The sequence below is a fragment of the Echinococcus granulosus genome (assembly GCF_000524195.1).
Source record: "Echinococcus granulosus chromosome Unknown EG_S00095, whole genome shotgun sequence".
In the NCBI taxonomy this organism is placed as follows: domain Eukaryota; kingdom Metazoa; phylum Platyhelminthes; class Cestoda; order Cyclophyllidea; family Taeniidae; genus Echinococcus; species Echinococcus granulosus.
The window spans coordinates 29,686-49,689 of record NW_020170475.1 but is presented as its reverse complement, the minus strand read 5'-3'; the positions used below and the strand labels follow the sequence as shown (position 1 = coordinate 49,689).

Genomic DNA, 20,004 nt, shown 5'->3' with positions numbered 1-20,004 from the left:
AAATAGGCTTCAAAAGATAGTCTATCAAATCACAGACGCTATCTAGGTCCAAACTAGATTGGTGGATGCCCTATTAATAATACACTAGAGTTTAGCATAAAGGAGTTCAGGTTGCTGGATGGAAATGAATTGCCTTAATGCTTCATTTTTGCAGTCACTTATTTCGGTTAACTTTTGACGGCATAGCCAGGCCTCGGGTTTGCCTCTTTTGATTCACAATAGCAGGGCAAAGTTTATCGCTAAGTAGATACTACTTTTGACGAACCGTTTTAGGCCTATTGAACGATATTATGCTTAACCTTGTCATCTTGTCTGAGATACCCACCCAACCTCTTCCTCCTGTATTAGGATGTAATGGTTTCGGCAGTCACTACGTATTTTTAATTTTTGGATAAGCCGAAAAAATACCTATAACTAGAATATTATTTTTACTTCAGAAATGTTGCAAATTTGGCAGAACTTCATCTGATTGCTTATTTTGAAAAAAATGGTGTTTCTTCCGCACTAGTTGTAATCATCCCAAATTTCATTGAATTCAAACGACTTTTCCCCTGCATTGAGGCAGTGAATTGAACGAGTTGGACAGACCGTAGAGTTGAGATATTCCTGAAATAAGGAGTTGCAAATGTCGTTAGTTCTTGTCCATTTCCGTGACAAGTCCACTGCTTTAAACTAATCATGCAGAAATGTCCTTAACAAATTATAGGAATTAATACAATGGCCAAAGTAAGATAAATAAAAGAACAGTTAATTATGGTCAGCGGCATGCATAGCTGTCTTTGAATTGAACTGCTTAGGGTGACTTCGCATACAAATTTTGGTAATCTCACATGGGAATGTTTGACACTGGAAAAAATGCTTTGTATTGAGAGAGGTAGGAGTTTATGGCGTAAACTACCCACACAGGTCATAGGTGTAACATCTGGGTAGTCTATGGGACAACATTTGAAATGTGAACTTGCAAAGAAAGATGCTAAAAATTTCTTTAGTTTCGACCAATAAATCTCACGCTGGTGGGCTATGCGATTTGATTCATCTCAACACTGTCTCGTTTTACTGGGCTAAGGCTGTTTGCTTGCGCTAGTACCTCTGCACTCGTCAAATATCTTTTAGTCTGCATTAACGAATTTCTCATCGAATGCCCTATGAACTTAATTTTGATGTATTATTTAATGACAAATACGGACTACAAAAGGCAGTTTAGAGATGTAGTTCTGTGTCTTTTCAAGAAAATATTCGAAGGACGGCAATGCCACTCATTTAAAGAAAGTCCCTGTTTTGAGTTCAAATACAATTTAAGAACTAGTATTGGGACTTTTTGACTTCGGAACATCTTTGGAAAGGAAAAATACAGAGCTGAAGTGTAATTACTTGAAATGAACCTGATGAATTTTGGGTGAAAAGGATACATTCATTAGAGTTTTTTGATCATGGTAGCACATCAGTACGTCGTGTAAGAATAACAAAATCTAGCTTTTAGATTACTGAGCTGGAAACACACTACTTTTGGGGATTGATGGCAAGCGGTTATTACTTATTATTCGCTAGCACGGGACCACTTCGCTTCTGTTTTCTAACGCATAAAATCGGTCAGCACAGACATACTCAAAACATCAACAAATGGCTGTCAATCCTAATAATGAGCCACATGGGAGCCCCGAGCTGTGATCGAGGCGGGTGAGGATGGAGTGAAGCCACGAGGTGATCAGCAGTGAGATTTGGTGTAGTGTTCATTGGTCTAACACGAAATACCACACAGCCACACCCAATGAAAACATCCTATTTCTCTGCCAAGTTGCATTCCTGTGGCGGATCCCTCCTCTCTTGATGAATGGATTGCTAGGTGACACCTGAATGAATTTGAAGTATGCATCAGAATGGGTGATCCTATTCGCCTCCAGTTTTGAAAGGAATTTTTACATTTACTGGATAGCGTGTCAAATGAGGATAATTCTTGCCCAGAGCACAAAGTAGCGACATTTAACCGAATTTCAATACTTACTTCTGCCCCTCGCCAGACACCCTCACGTTCCCGTTTCGATGCCGTTGGTCCAATGTAGATGTAGAGTCCATCTAAAGTGTCAATAAAATTCACATCGGCTGGGTCCAGTCCACTTCGAGAAATACGTCCATGATATACTGGAATCAGTTTCAGCTTTCCATCGTCGTCAGAGAGCCTGAAGCCCAGAAGAGAATTTTTTAAATACCCTTGCTGTTAAAACACAGGAGAACGACTACCTACCTGTACATGGCTTTATCGATGTATTGGGGAGGAGTCGGCATGGGGTCAACCGAATCGTCACTCAGAACACTTGTGAAGGGATTCTGCAATGCAATTATTTTTTACGACTTTTCTGATTAATTTATCCATCGTATAGGAAGTAAAGTAATCCCTGCTAACCATGTAAAAGAAGCAGACATGTGTCAGTTACTTTGAAAGCTATGATTGATCAGAGCTCAGCTTGCTGTCAACTCAGTCGCGTTAGAGTTGATTACATAATTTCGGTTTGACTATATGCTCAGTGTATCAGTAAACAGTAACTACCGCGTGTGATTCAACTAACATTCGCCCATCTCTTGTTTGCATCAAACGTTTCATTCTGCCTGCCCCAAAGGTCTTCAAATTTAAGTAAACTCGGTTAGTAGCAGGAATAACAGTTTATGAGTAGAAGCAGCATTTCAACTACTTACGATTCCCAAAAGGTCCTCTTCATCGTAAAATTCTCTCGTCAGCTTTCCTTTGCGGCGTTTCAGGAAATTTTCGATGTGTGGGCTTGCCTGGTAAAAAATTAAATAATTTTTTCCATAAAAGCGTTAAAACTCTGGAATCCTTAAAAAAACTTCAGCCGTTTCATTTAATATCAAGAAACAAGTTAATGTAAGCGCATTTTCAATGTAATAGAATAAATTATGCTCATGTACGGCGTCCTTACTTCATTTTCAGTTGAAAACACTCACCATAAGCCAAATGGCTAAATGCTTCAAAAGTTAGTGGGTTGCCCACTAAATCATTTTTCATATTCACTACATTTTCTTTTGTCCCTGGAGCAGATGTCGAGCTTGACAAAAATGAATAAACGAATCTAGCGGAAAAGATCTCCGTGTTTGGATCTACGACACTTGTTTAAAACAAGCATATTAATAAATGCCATGTGATTGTTGAAAGAGTTTTACCAAAAAAAGTGGTATTTGACGACACTTATCACTACGACTTGCGCATGATATTGATAAGTGGATTTATTGAGTAAAACAGAAAGGGAATTTTTCGCTTGATCACCATGACTCTAAAGCATTGAAATTGCACTTAAAAACTAGGTAAAAAGTTGCTCTGTTTTCAAATGCTAACCTTTCTTACCTTTAGGATGTCTCAAATATGTTGTTTTCATCACTACAAAAACTAGAGCATATAGGGCGCTACTACATAAAACAATTTAGTCAGCCGAATCACTAAAACAGCTCGAAAATAAAAGGAAAGGGTTTGTTTTCATCAATCTGTACCCGCGCAAGTCAAAAATTTCCACTATCTTGCAGTGTCTTCGCAGTCTTTTAAAGGGACTTTTCAGGTGCCTCAGTCAAAGGCTCCCTAAGCTATCACTTTTCAAGCTATCGCACCGTTCATCTCGTTAACGTTCAAGTACCATGTGGTATTTCTGATCTGGGGTATCTTATTTCCCCATCCACTATTTAGCATTTGTACACAATGAAAGCCCCAGGAATATTGAGAGTGATTAGAAAACTCGTTCTATTTGGATTTCACAAAGTACCTTTTAGGGGAAAATCACTCATCATGTGCATACATTTATGCTCTTGACTCCATTTTTAGGAGTCGCATTTGTTCTTTTGTCAGGTTATTTTAAACTCTAGCCTTCAGTTCATTCATCGAATTCCTTAAATGCGCTTTTAGAGGCTACCATCCTGACTTTGTCTATCTCAAAACAACCTCTGCATGAATGCAAAATTGCCTTTAAGTGTTGTACCATTGGAACAGTCTCTAGTGGTACCGAAAAGTGGAGCAATTGTCAATGAACAAATTAGAGGCTATCGTTTATTCTTGCTGTTTTAGATTTCATTTAGCCAGGTGTTAGATTCGAGTCTGCCGAATGGCTGTTACTTTAAACGTACACCTGAACGATCCTTCTCACTGCAGAAGCTGCCGTTCCACTGAAGCATGCACAAACCTTTGTCGAGAACAAAAACGTAATGGCTTTGAAGCGCCTTCTTCGAAAGAGGCACCTCCCGTAATTCTCCTCGATTGCGATTTAATTTGAACTTAAGAAGACGCGGTTTGTATTTCTTGGGCTCTTTCTCGTCGAACGCCGTTTCAGGCCCACCGTGGAGAACGCTTGAAGTTAGAGTGTTAAAAGGGAGTAGCTAGACGACTTACATGAATGTTTTGAAGTAATTCTTCAGAATTGAAGATTCGAAATACTCGATTTCTTTGTGGTAGACGACTTGGTCGTTTAGCAGTGCGGACAACTCCATCACCTTCTGTGGAGGCTCAGGACCAATTTCCTGAAATTCAGTTTGATAATAAAACAAAGCTGCAAACTCAGTTCCCCTAAGATTTTAATTTTAACTTATTTACCAAAGCAGATGTGCGAGTACCGTTCACTATTAAATGCTTTTATCTAGTTTACAGGACTACGTATTTTAAGCCCAATTGCTGCCAAATCAAAAGCTTAATTCAAAATACTCACTTTGATTAGCCTGTAGGGAATCCAGAAGTGAAGATCGTAGCAAATTTTGCGTTGTTTATTAGCCACTTTCAGCACAACGTAGATGACGTCGTTGAAAAAGATTCCATAATCTTGTGCTTCAACAGGTTTGACTTTCATATCCTACAGTCGTAGAAGTGGTAACAAAATGCGAAACGGACAAACTTTTAGTCTCCAGATCAGTGTTTGTTCCTTATCCACTTTCCTCACAGGTTCCCATGCCGCTTCCTCCTCTGCTTTCTCACCTTAATAAAGTATTTCCATAACTAATGAACTGTTATCCTATGCGCAGAAAATATTAACTAAGCAGAAACACAGTCATTTCTGGTCTGAATTTGTTTTAACTTTCAAATATAAATTAAGAAATACGTTTACTTCCTAATGTTTAAATACGTGGGTAATTAATGTAGTCCTGGTACACGAAAAGGTCGTCTTGTAGTAGCCACAACGCTCGATATAAAACGGGCATATACGGAGAAGATAAAATCAAACTATTATTCTACCGTTAAACTTTTTCAATGGATTAGGGTGCCACTTACGTCTCGACTCCAGGTCCTTACTGTCCTGATCTTTGGTGCCTTCATCTGCAAATGTTAGCATAAATGCTGCATAGTTTACTCTGTCCCACTTCGTATTGTATAGAAAAATACCTTCTCCATACTTTTCTTTATTAAGGACGATGCTCAGGCAAACGCGAACGGCTAGGTTATGCCCACGCATAGTGGAATGTTGGCCATTTCGCTCGCCTGAACACTGCCTATGGCTGTCACTATCTTGAATTTAATTTTGTAGATTAAACGTTGATAAATGAAGCTTTGGTATTATCATAATCCTTCTTGGCTTCATGGGTTGAGCATGTAAATACATGGAACAAGTAGTTTTCATGAAGCGCTAACGAACAAGTGATGTGTGCTTTCTATTAAGACGTCAGCTGATCTGATTTAGGCTCTTAATCTTTTGATTTTGATCAAGACGTCGAGCACAATCTTGTTGCTTGATGTAGCTACAGCCTAAGAACCTATGTCCCAATCAGAACAGATACCAAACTACTAAATTATTTAGTGTCCAATTCGCTAATTGCCCAGTATTTTACAATTTAGAGCAATCATTGGCTTTGCTTGTTACAAACTGAACCCTATTTGTAAGCAACTAACGTTTAAAGATATGAAAGCTGTTTTTAAACTTCCACTGATATTGTAGCACCCAATATCTCATCGGAGGAACTTGGTCACAATCGGTATCAGTAGCGACCAAATTGAGCAAATAATACCTTATTACTTATAAAGGTTGACTTGAAATATTTTGTTGTTCCTCAATGATTGAACCCACATTGTTTTAAGCTGCTATTTTAGTACATGCTACATTCAATAAGTAAAATATTTAAACGACCAGTTCATCAAGCAATTCAAATGCTTTAATTGACACTGTTTTGAAGAAGCATAATTCAATCAAAGTAAACTCCGTATTCGCTTCCCTTTTGTGTTTGAATACCATAGTAATTGCTTTCGCTGTCTTGAATTTCAGCTTCTTCTTTTAGGCAAGTTATCGAGTATCCCAATGTGCAAGGGAGCCCCGTTCGATGATCGTTTTTCTACATCACCGTTTGCATATAGGTTATGGAATTCACTGCTTTACTCATGTGATATACGTGTCCAACTAAAAGCACATCCACTCCATTGAATCTAAATTCAGATTTGCTATTTGTTCAAATTCAAAGCATGCTTCTTGAGAAAAAATCGACTGTGTTAGTTCTCCACACTTCAGGAGAACCCAACAGTCCTTCCTTAGGAATTTTTGATAGCAGCTATGGATAGTCGCATCTTAGGTTAAGTTAAGCCAACTTCTTCCAAATTCCAATGCCGAATATGGCACACTCCTGTCGGTGGCATTAAACAAATGATTGGTTCGGCTTCCACATCTACTGCAGCTTTATTATGTTATCCCTTGCATGAATGCATACCACCAGTATGTTGGAATTGGGCCTAATAACGGTTGCCTGAAGAGGGTCTTTTAATCAGCGAGTCTCTTCTGATGTGACTTTGTCCAATGAATCCATAAAGTATCAATAATTAAAGTTTTTCTTTAGACATTTTTATAATAATGCATAAAAAGTGTACTCTAAAATCAGCTTCAGTGCATTTTCACTAACGTTGGAGATTGATGCTTCGCATGTCCTCTGAAAAGCCATTGTGGATCCTACTGGCAACTAACATCCTTAATACGCCTTCAATTGTTAGCTGTTTTTTTCTTAATCAGTCATTTATGTAACTGATTCTAAAAAAAAGGAATGTTGGATTTTAATTGGAAGGCTAACCCTTGGCCAGAATAGTGAATTTTTTGACACTAAGTTTCCTCAAAAGATTGTCCAAGAGCGTTTGCATTTGCGACAAGGTAATCGCACTTTGACATCATTTTGGAGGCAAAATTCCCTATGGCATAACTCTCAGGTACACCAACCCTAAATTAACCGCATGCTTTTGTTGACGGTTCCTTCACCACCACCGATAGGGAAGAGCTATACCACTTTCAAGCATTATTCCAAAGCCTATATCCTGCCTAATTTTGAAGCTAGAATCTATATTTATTAAAATGTTGATTTTTTCCGCAAATATACGTTAAACAAGTACCATAAAAAGATTTTTCTAAGGCAAATCTAACAGGCCTTAAATCCGGAATATGAGTTTTGCCGTAATAATTTTTTGCAGAATCCCCTAAAACATTGAATATTATTCCAAAACACAGTTTTTGGAAACGGATGCACTGATAAAGAGCTAAGTTGGGATTATTCTTTTGCGAACTCAGTGTGACACTCAAACTAAAATCACCATTCCATTTAAGAATAACAACAACAATCATTAATAATTCGATATACTTCAAATGTGCTTCATCTGAAGCCGTGATCATATAGTTTATAGTTTAATGATGGCACCGCTACTTAATTTTGTGTAATTTTGGCACTTATTAACGGCAGAAAAAAAGACTTCCAAGAGTAGAAAGGGTGAATCGAAATACACTCACATCGAGCATTGTGTTCGACGTCGCTGCCGTCGTAGTCGTTGGACCTAGAGGATGAGCGCTCGAAGGAGGACATGCCGTCGTGGGGTTGCCTCAGAGAGAAATGACCTCGATCCACTTGTGTAAATTAGTACCAGCGGCATTTGTCACTTCCGCTTTAGCTAGCCTTACCACTACTACTGACCCCATATGAAATGCGGGTTGTTTTGGTGACCAGCACATTTTCACTCCAGTGGTGAGAAAATCCTGCATCTTTTGGAGGTGAAAAGTGTGCAATACTCTGTGCGAAACAAAAAAGTTTACGATTGGCTTTTCCTACGAATTCTGTGATTGAGCTTGGATAGGTTGAAGAAGCTAAAATTGAACAAAAATGTCAATCATTATGTGGGTTGAAAGGTATGCTTACTCCTTTAAAGAGAGTAGAAATGGTTGTCCAGATCCTCCGTTTATCCTCTTAAATTCTGTTCTTTAATCATCGGTTCATATCCACCAAAAAGTTACGCATTATAGACGTTTTCGGTTTTTTCGTAATATTTATCCTGAACTTGCACTTGTATGTAGCAAAATCAAAATTTTTCGCCGTAATTCCCTAATTTTGGTTTTGGGATATAGGCTTTGTCGGCTCACGCACGTGCCTTGGAGTCGTCTAGACATCCTTAATCAGGACGGTTGGCAAAAGTGGTAGTTCATACACGTACCTACGTGTGATGTTTAGGGTTCTTGTTAATGAAGTCGTAAAAGCCTCGGATATCTATTCAAAGTCTACAGAAGAACTCAATCGCAGTACGGTGATGGCACACTCAGTAGTTCAGTGGTAGAACCTACCAATACCGCAAAAGTTAGAGATGACTGTGCGCCTGTTCGTCATGTCTCCTGCCGTGGTAATTTTTAGGCCTCAGCAATCATCCCTGCGAAAATTTTACCTAGCACGTGAAAAGCCTACATCTTCCTGGTCAGTTTGTTCCGGTAGCACAGGGATTGCAGCATGGTCCGATTGCAGAGGTGATTAATATTTCTGCAATAGCAGTAAACAGATTCACACACGAACATTGAACAGTTAGCGTAAAACGGCTTGTCGTTTTGGACAAGCCCAGAAGGACAGAGTACCCGATGGGTTTTGACAAGTGAGTTCAGGGTTTTCTTGATCACATGTTCCTATGCGGCGAAATCTAGGTTAGTCATTTCACCTAAGAATCAAAACAAGCACTAAGGCAATAAGAGCATGCAAATTTACCTTAAAGGACGAAGTTACACAGACTTTCATGGTGTGGTTCAGCCCTACTAACAAGCCGCCTACGCCGTACACTATTTGAACTCTAAAGCAAGTGCATGAATGTAGAATAGTACCATGACGAAGAATAAATGTAGGTCTTACGCCTTAAAATTTGTTTTCTTCTTTTGTAAGTTGAAGATTCTCGGTTTAACCTGAACGCCCCATCTGTAACTGTACCAAATAAAAACCAATTTTTTAGGTACTTAAATCTAAAAGGTAAAAAATAAGCAATCTTTGGAGATTAGTACTGAATTGTGTTTTATTTGATTTCCTCTGGTCTTCTACGCATTAGGCATTGAATGCACTTTGTTCAAACATGATACTTTCAATGTTTTGGGTTTGTTTATCGCCTCTATTTTGTGATGCTATACTTTAACTTCTCAAGACATTCATAAATTGAAATTGATAACGGAAGCATGACAGCAAACTTTAAGTTTATGTCTAATGTATTTACAACAATAATTCTTGCGTTTTTCTCAGACTTGAGCTAAACTCCCTTATTGAATCACATTACCTGCATTTGTGCTTAAGCATATTTCTCGTTTCTAAATTCTCCTTCCATCTTCTCATTTTACAATTTCTCAATTCATCATCAAAAGTCAACTATCTATTCAACATTCGGCTATTATGAAGGGCACAGGTACCACTGTTCAATGTATTTGTGACTGCGAGAACGTAATGTGCTAGCATGTAGTACGTTCACTCAGTGTTTTGAAAGACGGTATTCGGTTATGCTTACTTATGTGCATTAGTAACACAAGTTTGTGATTCAAGTTTTTGCCAGCATCACTTTTAACGGAACGTCATGTAGTTAGCCAAGCGCAAGAGCTTTAAGCGCACGTTTTGATTGGTTTTGGGGAAAGGAATTCCTTCAACGCCTCACTCGACTTGATATTTTTAGGCACCACTATTTTATTCATGAAATTAACGGGCGTGTTTCGATGTTATGCTTGAAATTAAATCAAATTGAATGCTAAAATGATTATTTGTCATATGTTAATGCATGAAGTGTGGGTCCTTACAAAGAAAATGAATTTGTGGTCACTCAATATCAAGTCGTATTTTAAAAAAAAAACATCACTGTCTGTTTCAATTAAATCGAAGTATTATGCAAACTGCACAAGCATAGGAATGCACCAAACTCCAGTAAAAAGTGTTTTGAGGAGATCAGGTTAGCGTTTTCGTACCCAACACTCGTCCAGATACTTCGCTAGTCTGCTCTGTCACCGATCAATCAATTAAAATACTACCTATGTCTAATTTGTGCTACCAGCTCATAAAGATAAAGTTTATTATTTCAGCCGCAACCTATCCGTTTACGGCAGGATTTAATGCAACCACTTATTGCAAACTGATATATATATATATATATATTTAATACTTGGATATTTCGTTTAACCTTGCTTTTTTGTTACGCGGGTACCTAAGACCGGGGCCATCATACTTTCGTCCAGCGACATGGTCCCCAAACCATGTCCGTAGCCCCTCAGCCCTCCTGTACGGCAGCAATACCATTTCTGCCATAGCACTACCACTTCTCATATCCTCAGGAAAGACTTGGGGCGCTGCATGCCTAAACTATAGTTTAAATGGGATACAATCCCTATAACGCCACCGAAAGTTAATTTAGTCCTTTTGAATGTGAATTAAGTCCCCTGCCACTAACTTTCGGAAACCCCTATCCTCATCAATAAGCGTCAATGATACCAATTGTAGCTTATAAATGTTCTTTCCAATGGAGCTACAACCGTATCATATTTTCAAGGTTCCCCTCCTAACAGAGGACCTACTTTTTCTGTGATTTCGAGGAAATGTCATGCCAATTCTAGTAGGCAAGAAAATTGAAAATATAACAAGTTAATCGAGGTAGTGACCTAAGGCAATCAAGGAATTTCTAAGAAAGAGAGGTAATTATAGGCTGAAGTGTCACACCTAAGTCATTTGTTTCCATCCCTGTGAAAGAAAAAAGGTAGTGTCTTTGTGTTCAGAAAAGTGCATTTTAGTGAAAATGTTAGTAGGTAAGTGGTTTATAGTGTGATGATCAAGAAAATCAAAAGTAATGTTCATTTGTTATGAAGTGGCGAGATCTGAAGTCTTGCACCGGCCATGATTTATTGCAAGAGATAAACAGAATTCGAGCCTTTGAATGAGAGGTAAATTAATCATGCAATAATCCTTTATTTAATTTCAAAACATTCATTAGTGATGGATGACACATGTTTTCAAATTTTCATGGAATGTGTGCCTATTATCGAGACCAAATGCGGGACCTGTAAATGTCTCACTTTGTGACTACAATTTGAAAATCTTTAAAGTAAAATTTCACTTCGGGACTGGGCCGTTTTTGCCATTTTTGCGATCAAAAACACCTTAAGTGGGCTGGTCTTTAGTTAAGTTTCCCTTCTTATTATGCCAAAAATAGAAATTTCAATTCTGATTTTAGTTTGTTTTCTTTGGACCAAACTACGAATGCGCTCCGACGCATTCCAACTGCGTGCAAATTGTAATGCTTTCAGCATTTGTTTAACCCTTCTTTTTGGTTTTAAGGACAATTAAGGCTCCGCTTTCGTATTTCTGCCTAGCGGCATAGCTTCTGGACCATATTATTATCCCTCCTAGCCCTTCTGTGGGACGATTGCAGGCATTCTGTTCGAGTATCATGTCTTCTTTCATCCTTAGAGAAGTCTCGAGGCGCTGTAAGAATATTGAGCTATTTCACAATAGAGGTAAATAATGTGAGTCTCAAAATCTTAGCTCAAGTATTCATCAAGAGGAATAAACTTGGAAACCTCTAGAGTTATCCTAAATTCATAACAATCAACAACCTTCTCCGCATCTTGGCCTGCCAAAATGCTTGCTTACCAACCATTGAAAGATGAAGAAATGAGGCATCTCATCTTGACAAGATCCGTTTCATTCAACTGATACGCACAAGACCAGCACCGAGCATAAGTAATGATGACTTACCCAATGAAGTGGGACAGTCCAATTCGATTCTACCTTAGCAGCAAATGAAAAAATGGGTAAAATTACCTCTGTTGGTCTTAGGATTCCAGTTTTCTTATTTGCTGTTCACCTTCTAGCTTCATTTCGCGATATTTTCCTATTGTTACAATGTTACAACTATAAAATGTGCTTTGTATGGCGCAATAACGCCGCATCTGCATGCTAACGCCCGTAGTTACGCAGATGCGAGGGGGACGGAAGGGTGAATTGTCAATGCTGCTGAATGATCTTTTGCAATGAAGCAGTTAAGCAATGCCAAATGATTTACTCTCCAATTTCTTAGACCAAAATTTAATTTGCTGTGAGTCGGTATAGACAGTCTCATTCATAAATTTCAAACGATGGTGCAATTCTCCCAGCCTTCTCGTTTAATCGCCCAGTTTGCATAGTCTATTCTGTTTTGTACTTAATTGACAAGCTTTTTTCAGGATGAAAAGGTCATTTTTAGTTGAGAGTTTAGCATGACACTGCCTAGCAATACCTTGTGTTTGAGGCATGACTTACGACTGTAAGGTGCCCTAAATTGGGTCAATCAGCTTATTTTTCGCGTTGGCAACTTCATTCTTGCTGAGACTATATATTTATAAACGCAGCTAACAGTCGGAAAAATTGTTATCAACTTTAATTAATTTGAAAATACGCGGCTTTCAATAGTTATATGCTGTGAAAATGATTAGTTATCTGTCACTAATAATCCGATCATGTGCACGAATACCACTGTGCCAATGAGTTCATAAGGTCATCCAGTCCTGATTGTGTGATTGCCCCTTTAAGGCAACAGATGTCGGTCACATGCAGCTTAATTTGTAAATTCACGCAAACAACTGACACCTTGAACGTGTATTTTGTGTTGCATTCGGAATAAGTGGAAAAGCAGTGAAGTCCATCCACGCCTTACGTGCTTACACGTACGACTGAAGTAACTGCTGCGCCTGACCCTCTAGCCTCACATACAGTTAGTTCATCTGACCATTTCCCTAAAAAGCTGCCCTGTCCTTAATATCGCAGCTCTCCCTTCTGGGTAAATGGTCAGCAAAGTTGACGCATATCCTCACACCCCACTCACGTGCTCCTTGTCATTTAGCGATTTATTGCATATCTTTTAGGGATTCAGACAGATTTAGGTGAATTTCGGACGGGTAGTTGCCTCACTAGACATAGATACCAATCAGACGCTCAAGTTCCCAATTTGTCTAAATCTAGATGACACGTTGACGCTAGCGTTTTAATGCTTTTATGGTGCTACTTTTACGTAAAAATGGCATGTAAAAGGGACAGATTTTCCACTTCAAAATATGGGACTTTCAATTATTACTGGCAAAACTCACCTGAAGTGGATCTTACCTGCTTCAGGCGCTACAGAGACATGGCTCCTGAAAATTGCATTTGAATGTTTTAAAGCAAAGAACAAGCACAAAATCATTAAGCAAATGAGGCTTAACATGAAACATTTACATCTAATAGAATGTCCACCTAGATCTGTGCAGTTCGGTTGGGAATCTGTAAACAATTTCATGTGTTGTCTACCCTGGTAAGTCTCAGCATTCTCCGTACTTTGGACTAAAGTCATCCTCACCGAACCCCGCGCATTTTTAATTACTCAACACATGCATACAATGGTGACTTTTAATACATGGGTAGAGATTATCTTTTCTACTAAAGAAATAGTAATAATGGTTTTATTTTAAAATAGCATTTCGTGACAATTTCTTAAACATTATGCATCTGTGGATAAGTGCAAGCACAGTTGCATCATATGTGTTAAGTCACTTCACCATAGTTGGTCCATCGTGTGCCAATGCATCAGGAGCATGCAGACACATTTTCAACGGTTGAAAAGCGAGTGTCATAACAGTGCATTTGTAGGCCTGCCGACTCGCGTCAATGCAGTCCTTATAACGGAGGCTACACAGAAGACCTTGACAATACAGAACGTTTGCTTCCTTTTTGTAACATTGTCTGCTAATGAAAGTGTTGATGTAGGAATTGTCTTTTCCTATTCAGGGTCATTCCAGGAATTTAGTTTTGCACTCAAGTCTTCCTTTTAGGATACGTGATTTAAATTCCCAAATTTTGTCGTTAGCATAAATAAAACCCGTTCACACAAATATAGTTAGAGCTTTTGTCATGCAAACAGGTGCTTTGACTAGTCCAAGCTCTCTTGGACCAAAAGACGGAGACAAATTATCCAAAGAGGGTAGTCGACATCTCTAGTAAAATCTCTTTAAATTCGGGAGTTTTCAGAAGGCTGAACGCATCTCCTTTACGGATAGTCTATTAATAAAATAGTTCTTAAGTCCTTGACAAATTCACACACGTGACTAGTTGTTACTCCAAATGCAAAATATTTATTCATTTCAGTAATACGGTGTACAGTAATAGCAATATAAAATTTGACCAAATGTATTTCAAAATAACTTTACATAGCTATCACGCCCTTTTGAGCCACTCTTGCCCTTTCCGACTTTTGTACTTTAAGCAAAGTGACCAGATATAAGCATAAATTACTTTGTGAAAATTTTGACCACCTTATGATGCCCGAGCAGTTGAAACCAACTTTGCACATGCTAGACACTGTGCAGTCAAAGTTATTTCTGCCTGATTCTGCTCAAGTCCAATTGGCTCACTACTGCTTTCTTCAACCAGTAGGCACAAAACCATCACTTGATTTGCTACTCACAGGCCTTTATAGGGTGGTCACATAAAAACAGCAGTTTTCCTCGATCATTCCATCTTCGCGTAAACGTTGGATATGGCAAGCCTGCGGAAACCTAAAGAGTATGACTGGGAGGACTCTAACGTTGCCGACATCGGCTCGGCGATGGACAGAGGGGTTAAGAGTAAGTTATTTCGCCTTTTCTTCTGGCTGATTGGTTAGGCACATTTCGACCCACTGGCAAACGGCTAGGGATAGATGTAGTTTCAGGTCAGCATCTTACAACCAATGAATTTAGTACAAATCTTCCATTGGACATGCACCCACCTTCTTTCAACCACGTGAAGTTTAAATTCTGTATGGCCATAGAGGCACACTCTTCTTTTTTGGTCTCTGCGCCATGGCGGGTTTGATTAAGCCTAAAAGTTACGCCTGGTGTGATACCAATGTGGCGCTTCTTGGAACTGATAAGGATCATGCAGTTAAGAGTAAGTCAAGTCCTGGTTCATCGACTGTTTTGAGGTCTGCATTTATGAACTGTTATTCACACACTTGAGTTTTTAGTACATCTTCGGTGACGCATATTATTTTCTTGCTCAAGTTAATCCGCCTAGACTTCCGTTTGCTCATGTACTCATTGAGGTGTCTAATCACTACCTAGTCACAACTTTGGTATTTTGAACTCGTCAAGTTTTATATTTTGTATAATGAATTGAAGTCGTTTGCCTTCGCTAGCCTTTTTGAGATTAATCCATTTTCAAGGTATAAACCTAAATATGCGGGTTTTATTCACAGAAAGCCACCACGTTTGTAGGCGACAAAATATTTTTTCCAATTCTAGCGTTTTTAATTCACGTTGATTTTTTTGCTCTTTTCGTACTAGAGTAATTTAAGGAGCTAACTTTATTTAAATAGATTCTCTCCCGAAATGCCATGTAATAGGTCAAGAGGTAGGTTTCTTCACCACTTTTCTAATGGTAACTTATTCAAGCAGTAATATGAATTTCCGATCCGTGGTTGTTACATGATTTGTAATTATGGTTACGAGGCCTCCACGCCGGGAACGGTAATTTGAGCCTACCTGTTGTATCCAACTTGTCTCACCTTGTGTCGGTTTCCAAAAATCTTGCGTTCTGTGCACAATCAATCCGGTCACTCTCATTCAACTGGATTTACCTGATACGATGGTGATGTACTGCTTTGAAAAGTGAATTGTTTCAGGTGGATTATTTTAAGAAGGCAATGTCGTCTCCTGGATTGGATGACCCGCTTTGAAGTGACTTAGTCATTTATGTCGGAATTAGAGGTAGAACTACCCATCGTCCAAAAAAATATTCAACCATTAGTCCCCTCGAAGCTCATTACCAAACTTTAATCATCTGCTATCACATTATCTACTGTTTCGACATTTTGGACATAAAACCAGGGTAAACCACCGCTTTTCGCTGTTAAGCGCGTCAGTCATTTTCTGATCAGCCGTTTGATCACCACAAAGTGCTCAACATTACGTTCGCCGATTTCGACATGAAAGGACTGGGTAACTCCGGCCCAAGACCACCAGCTAAGTAACACCCTCCGCCCTTTTCCGGGTTCGAAACCCTTGGCTTACGTAACTTCTAGAACCGCGTTTTTTTCCCAAAAAGGGACACAAAAATAGCAGATCGATGCCGCTGCACCGCCTCACTCACTGCCCCTTAAACGAAGGCGAAGCAACTGCATTCGTGTTGGGGCGTGCCGTCGCTACACGCACCATTGTTATAGTAACGTCACTGCACTGAATCATGCTCCACTATGATTGGTGGCTGCACCCAGCGTGCCTGTCGGTTAACTGCGGACAACTCGAGCGCCTATTGGTTCTTCACCTTGCACACGAGACTGCACGCACGGAGGCCCGATTAGGTAGGTACTTAGGCTGCTGCGCTTGAAGGCTAGCTCTGGGTGTGTTTGCGGGTCTTGCCAGCGAAGTTTCCCTCGCACTCATTACCACGTAGAGAAGGCATGGCGGGTCTTGTGAAAGCTAAGGACTATGACTGGAAAGACTCAAACATGGAGCTTTTCGGCTCCTCAAAGGATAGGCAGGTAAAAAGTAGGTTAATCGGCTTCCCTCCCCGTCTATCCTATCCCTTCTTCGTGCCTTTCAGAGGAGTCCGCGATGACGGAGAAGTGTTGGGAGCCTGTTGGCAGAGCAACGTCGCCCTTCCTCATGGTCTGGCGTGTCAATGTGGGTTTACTTGGTTTCGTGGCTAGGTTCTGGGACTGTCCAGTTGCGCTGCTTTATATTCTGTTTAGGATTTTAGCAGTCAACCAAACTCCTGCAACATGAAGGCTTGTGGATACAGGCTTTTATTCTTTGATGCGATCATTTAAATGGTGACAAGTTATGGTATTGCGCGGAGCATTATTGTAAAGAGAGAAGGAAGTGAACGACAAATCAGAGGAGGGAAATCCAACGTATCATTGACATCTGTGTAAATATCGTAGTCGACAAAACGTCACAGGGCTAGTAAAATTTGGTCCAGATCATGTATGGAACTTACATCAGCATAGTCGGTTGTAACCATGGTTTCATTTAAAGAATCAGTTAAATTTTTATTCTGTTCGTATGTGGAATTCCAGAAACAGCTCCATGATGAATGGGTATAAATAAATACAACTGATTAGTGCGAATTGTCGTAATCCATGGTCGTATACAGACGCCAAAATTCCGACGACAATTTCTAGTTGTACTCCATAAGGCTGTAGGCATATTTTTACATCCCAAATCCTTTTACACTTGGGTGTGCTAGAGGTTTTTCCCATTTGCGTCTTGACGGTGTGTATAAGCTCCAGTGTCGGACTCAAATAAAATGATAAATTGTTTTCAATTTAGGGAAAAGTTGCTTGCCTTTCATCCAAATTATGCCAAGATTGAGGTCTATGCTATATTTAGTAGGATGTGAAAGGAGGCAGAAAGTACCCCATTTAGCTAATTTCGGCGAGATCGTTATCCCACTCTTTGCTGTAGATTCTTAAGCTTTGAACCATACCAATTTCAAGCCCTCCAGTTATGCCCTTAGAGTAGAGAGATATATCCGATAGGTATGTTATAATCAAGTAACAATCCCACTTTTTCGGTTCGTTATCTTTATTTTTAAGAGATCAGATGCCATTTGGGTTCAAAATCCTATAGCTCAGGCGAAAATTCAATTTCACAAGTGGTCGGTGTGATTTCATGTTTCTAAGTAGCTAGATCATCGCAGATGAATCTCTTGACCCGCCATTACCTTTCCTTAAGCAATTTACCCTCGAGCCGGTGCCCAGTGATGAAATTGGGAATTTCTACAATGGCGATTCCTACGTCATCTGCAAGGCAACGAGAAGCCCTGGTGGTGACAAGCTGCTCTACAATGTCCATTTCTGGATTGGCAAGCACAGCACAGCTGTAGGTGGTTGCCTTTTCATGCATGCGTGCGTTCTAACATTTTCTTTCCTCTCTCCCCTTAGGATGAATACGGTACCGCTGCCTACAAGACTGTCGAATTGGACACCTTCCTCGATGATGCTGCCGTCCAACATCGCGAGGTCGAAGGCTACGAGTCGCAACTCTTCAAGAGCTACTTTGACAAGCTTGTGTAAGCCCAGCTCGTGATGCCTAGAGCAGATGACTGAGCAACTCTGATTACTTTTTTGTTCCCATTGTCTTTCCATAGCATCCTAAAGGGTGGCTACGCCTCCGGTTTCCGCCATGTAAAGCCAGACGAGTACAGGCCACGTTTGTTGCGCTTCTGCAAGGAAGGTAAAACCACCTATATGCGCCAGGTGGCCTTCAGCAAGCAATCCGTCCACTCTGGTGACGTCTTCATTCTGGACCTGGGCAGCCGGGCCTATCAGTTTAACGGCTCCAAGTGCTCTGCTTTTGAGAAGAGCTCGGTGGGTGCGGCGTGGTGCTGATTATCTTCTGTTTGTTTTTCTTTTGGTTAGTTGTATTGATGCTTCTGTATCCTTTTCAGGCTGCAGCTTTTCTGCAGGATTTGGAGAGCAAGCGTAATGGACGCTGCAATACTTCCGTCTTGGATGAAGCCGACACACCACAGGATGTAGGTGTTTTAGTCACTGGGATCTCTTTTATTTTCTTTCTCCTCTCCTGCAGCACGAATTCTGGACTGCGCTACCCGATGTACCTGTGAAAGAGCTAGAACCTCCCAAAGAAGTTATCAAGTCGCTCTACAAGTAGGTCTACATTTGTCATATATAACGACTGCTTCAGGTTGTCTGACTCTAGTGGAAAATTGGAGTTGACGATTGTGAGCGAGGGATCGGCTTCCAAGCATGACATTAAGCCCGACGATGTCTACATAATCCTCACCAAGGAGGGTCTCTTCGTCTACATAGGCAAGGATTGCTCTGTTTTGGAGAAGAGAAACGCTCTTTCTAATGCCCACGTAAGCCGATGGTTGCACTGTGCCTCGAATACTTATTCAATGGCCATGGGATTGGACCAGTTCATTTTCTTTTTTTGTAGAAATTCTTACAGACCTGCCCCAACCCTTTCTTGCCCATCACCGTTGTGACTGATGAGCAGGCAGAATCATTCCTAAAGGGCATTTGGGATGAGTAGGCAAGCGGTGTAAGATTCGTCTCGACTTCGACCGAACAAAACGCAAATTATGTCTCCAATGCTTTGCTTAATCTATCATATCAAGTGCCTTAAGTTGTATTCTTATTCTAATCTCGATACTCGTTACTGCTTTAAATAATTTCGATAAAAAAAACATGGTTAATGTGCACATCTTGTTGTTACTGTTGCAAGGGCTATGGATTAATCCCACTATTTACTCTGGAGAAAAACACTTGAGAACGTTTGGACTGATCTAGATCACGCTCGTGTTTGAAGAGGGTAGTTTTCACTCAGGTGTTCCGTCCGTGGTCTCGAGGTCAGACTCGTGATCTGACATTTTGCAACGGGTGAAAAGCCTTCGCATGCTGTAATATTGATTAACTGATGTATACATATTTAGAAATAAAGTATGTTGTAGGTTACACAGCCGCTCGAACGCGTGTCTGTTGTCCTGGGTGCGAATCGTCACTTCCCAGCACGCACACTGACTGGTGGGGTTGAGTTTTATCCTACGTTAGAAGCTTATCACGGAGTGGGGTTTGTCAAACATCAACTGGAAAACCTCTCAACTAACGCAGTATGCATTAGGGTTTACTTTTGCAAAAAGCGTACTTATTGGGTGGTTGGCTTTCAAGGCATGATTGATCTTTTAGCCCGACGCTTTGACATCATGGACGACAAGAAGATCAGATTGTTTCTCATGCGTCATGTTCCCAAAGGTTGCTTCTGTTGATTTTGATGG

At 40.0% G+C, this 20,004-nt stretch overlaps 2 protein-coding genes across 2 annotated transcripts; one reads left to right on the top strand and one right to left on the bottom strand. All coding sequences in view use genetic code 11, as the record gives it.

Annotated features, from left to right (window-relative positions):
- Window positions 1-504: 504 nt before the first annotated feature.
- Window positions 505-7,806, bottom strand: EGR_08064 (Severin; the record flags this gene model as incomplete). Its single annotated transcript, XM_024497313.1, has 10 exons — window positions 505-606; window positions 2,003-2,177; window positions 2,249-2,325; window positions 2,692-2,778; window positions 4,123-4,342; window positions 4,385-4,512; window positions 4,698-4,838; window positions 4,926-4,960; window positions 5,255-5,299; window positions 7,734-7,806. 10 exons carry the CDS (start codon window positions 7,804-7,806, stop codon window positions 505-507), a joined length of 1,083 nt encoding a protein of 360 aa, XP_024348251.1.
- An 8,857-nt stretch (window positions 7,807-16,663) lies between these two features.
- Window positions 16,664-19,262, top strand: EGR_08063 (Severin; the record flags this gene model as incomplete). Its single annotated transcript, XM_024497312.1, has 9 exons — window positions 16,664-16,751; window positions 16,807-16,886; window positions 17,940-18,086; window positions 18,149-18,276; window positions 18,355-18,574; window positions 18,655-18,741; window positions 18,795-18,874; window positions 18,912-19,086; window positions 19,167-19,262. 9 exons carry the CDS (start codon window positions 16,664-16,666, stop codon window positions 19,260-19,262), a joined length of 1,101 nt encoding a protein of 366 aa, XP_024348250.1.
- Between the last annotated feature and the right edge of the window lie 742 nt (window positions 19,263-20,004).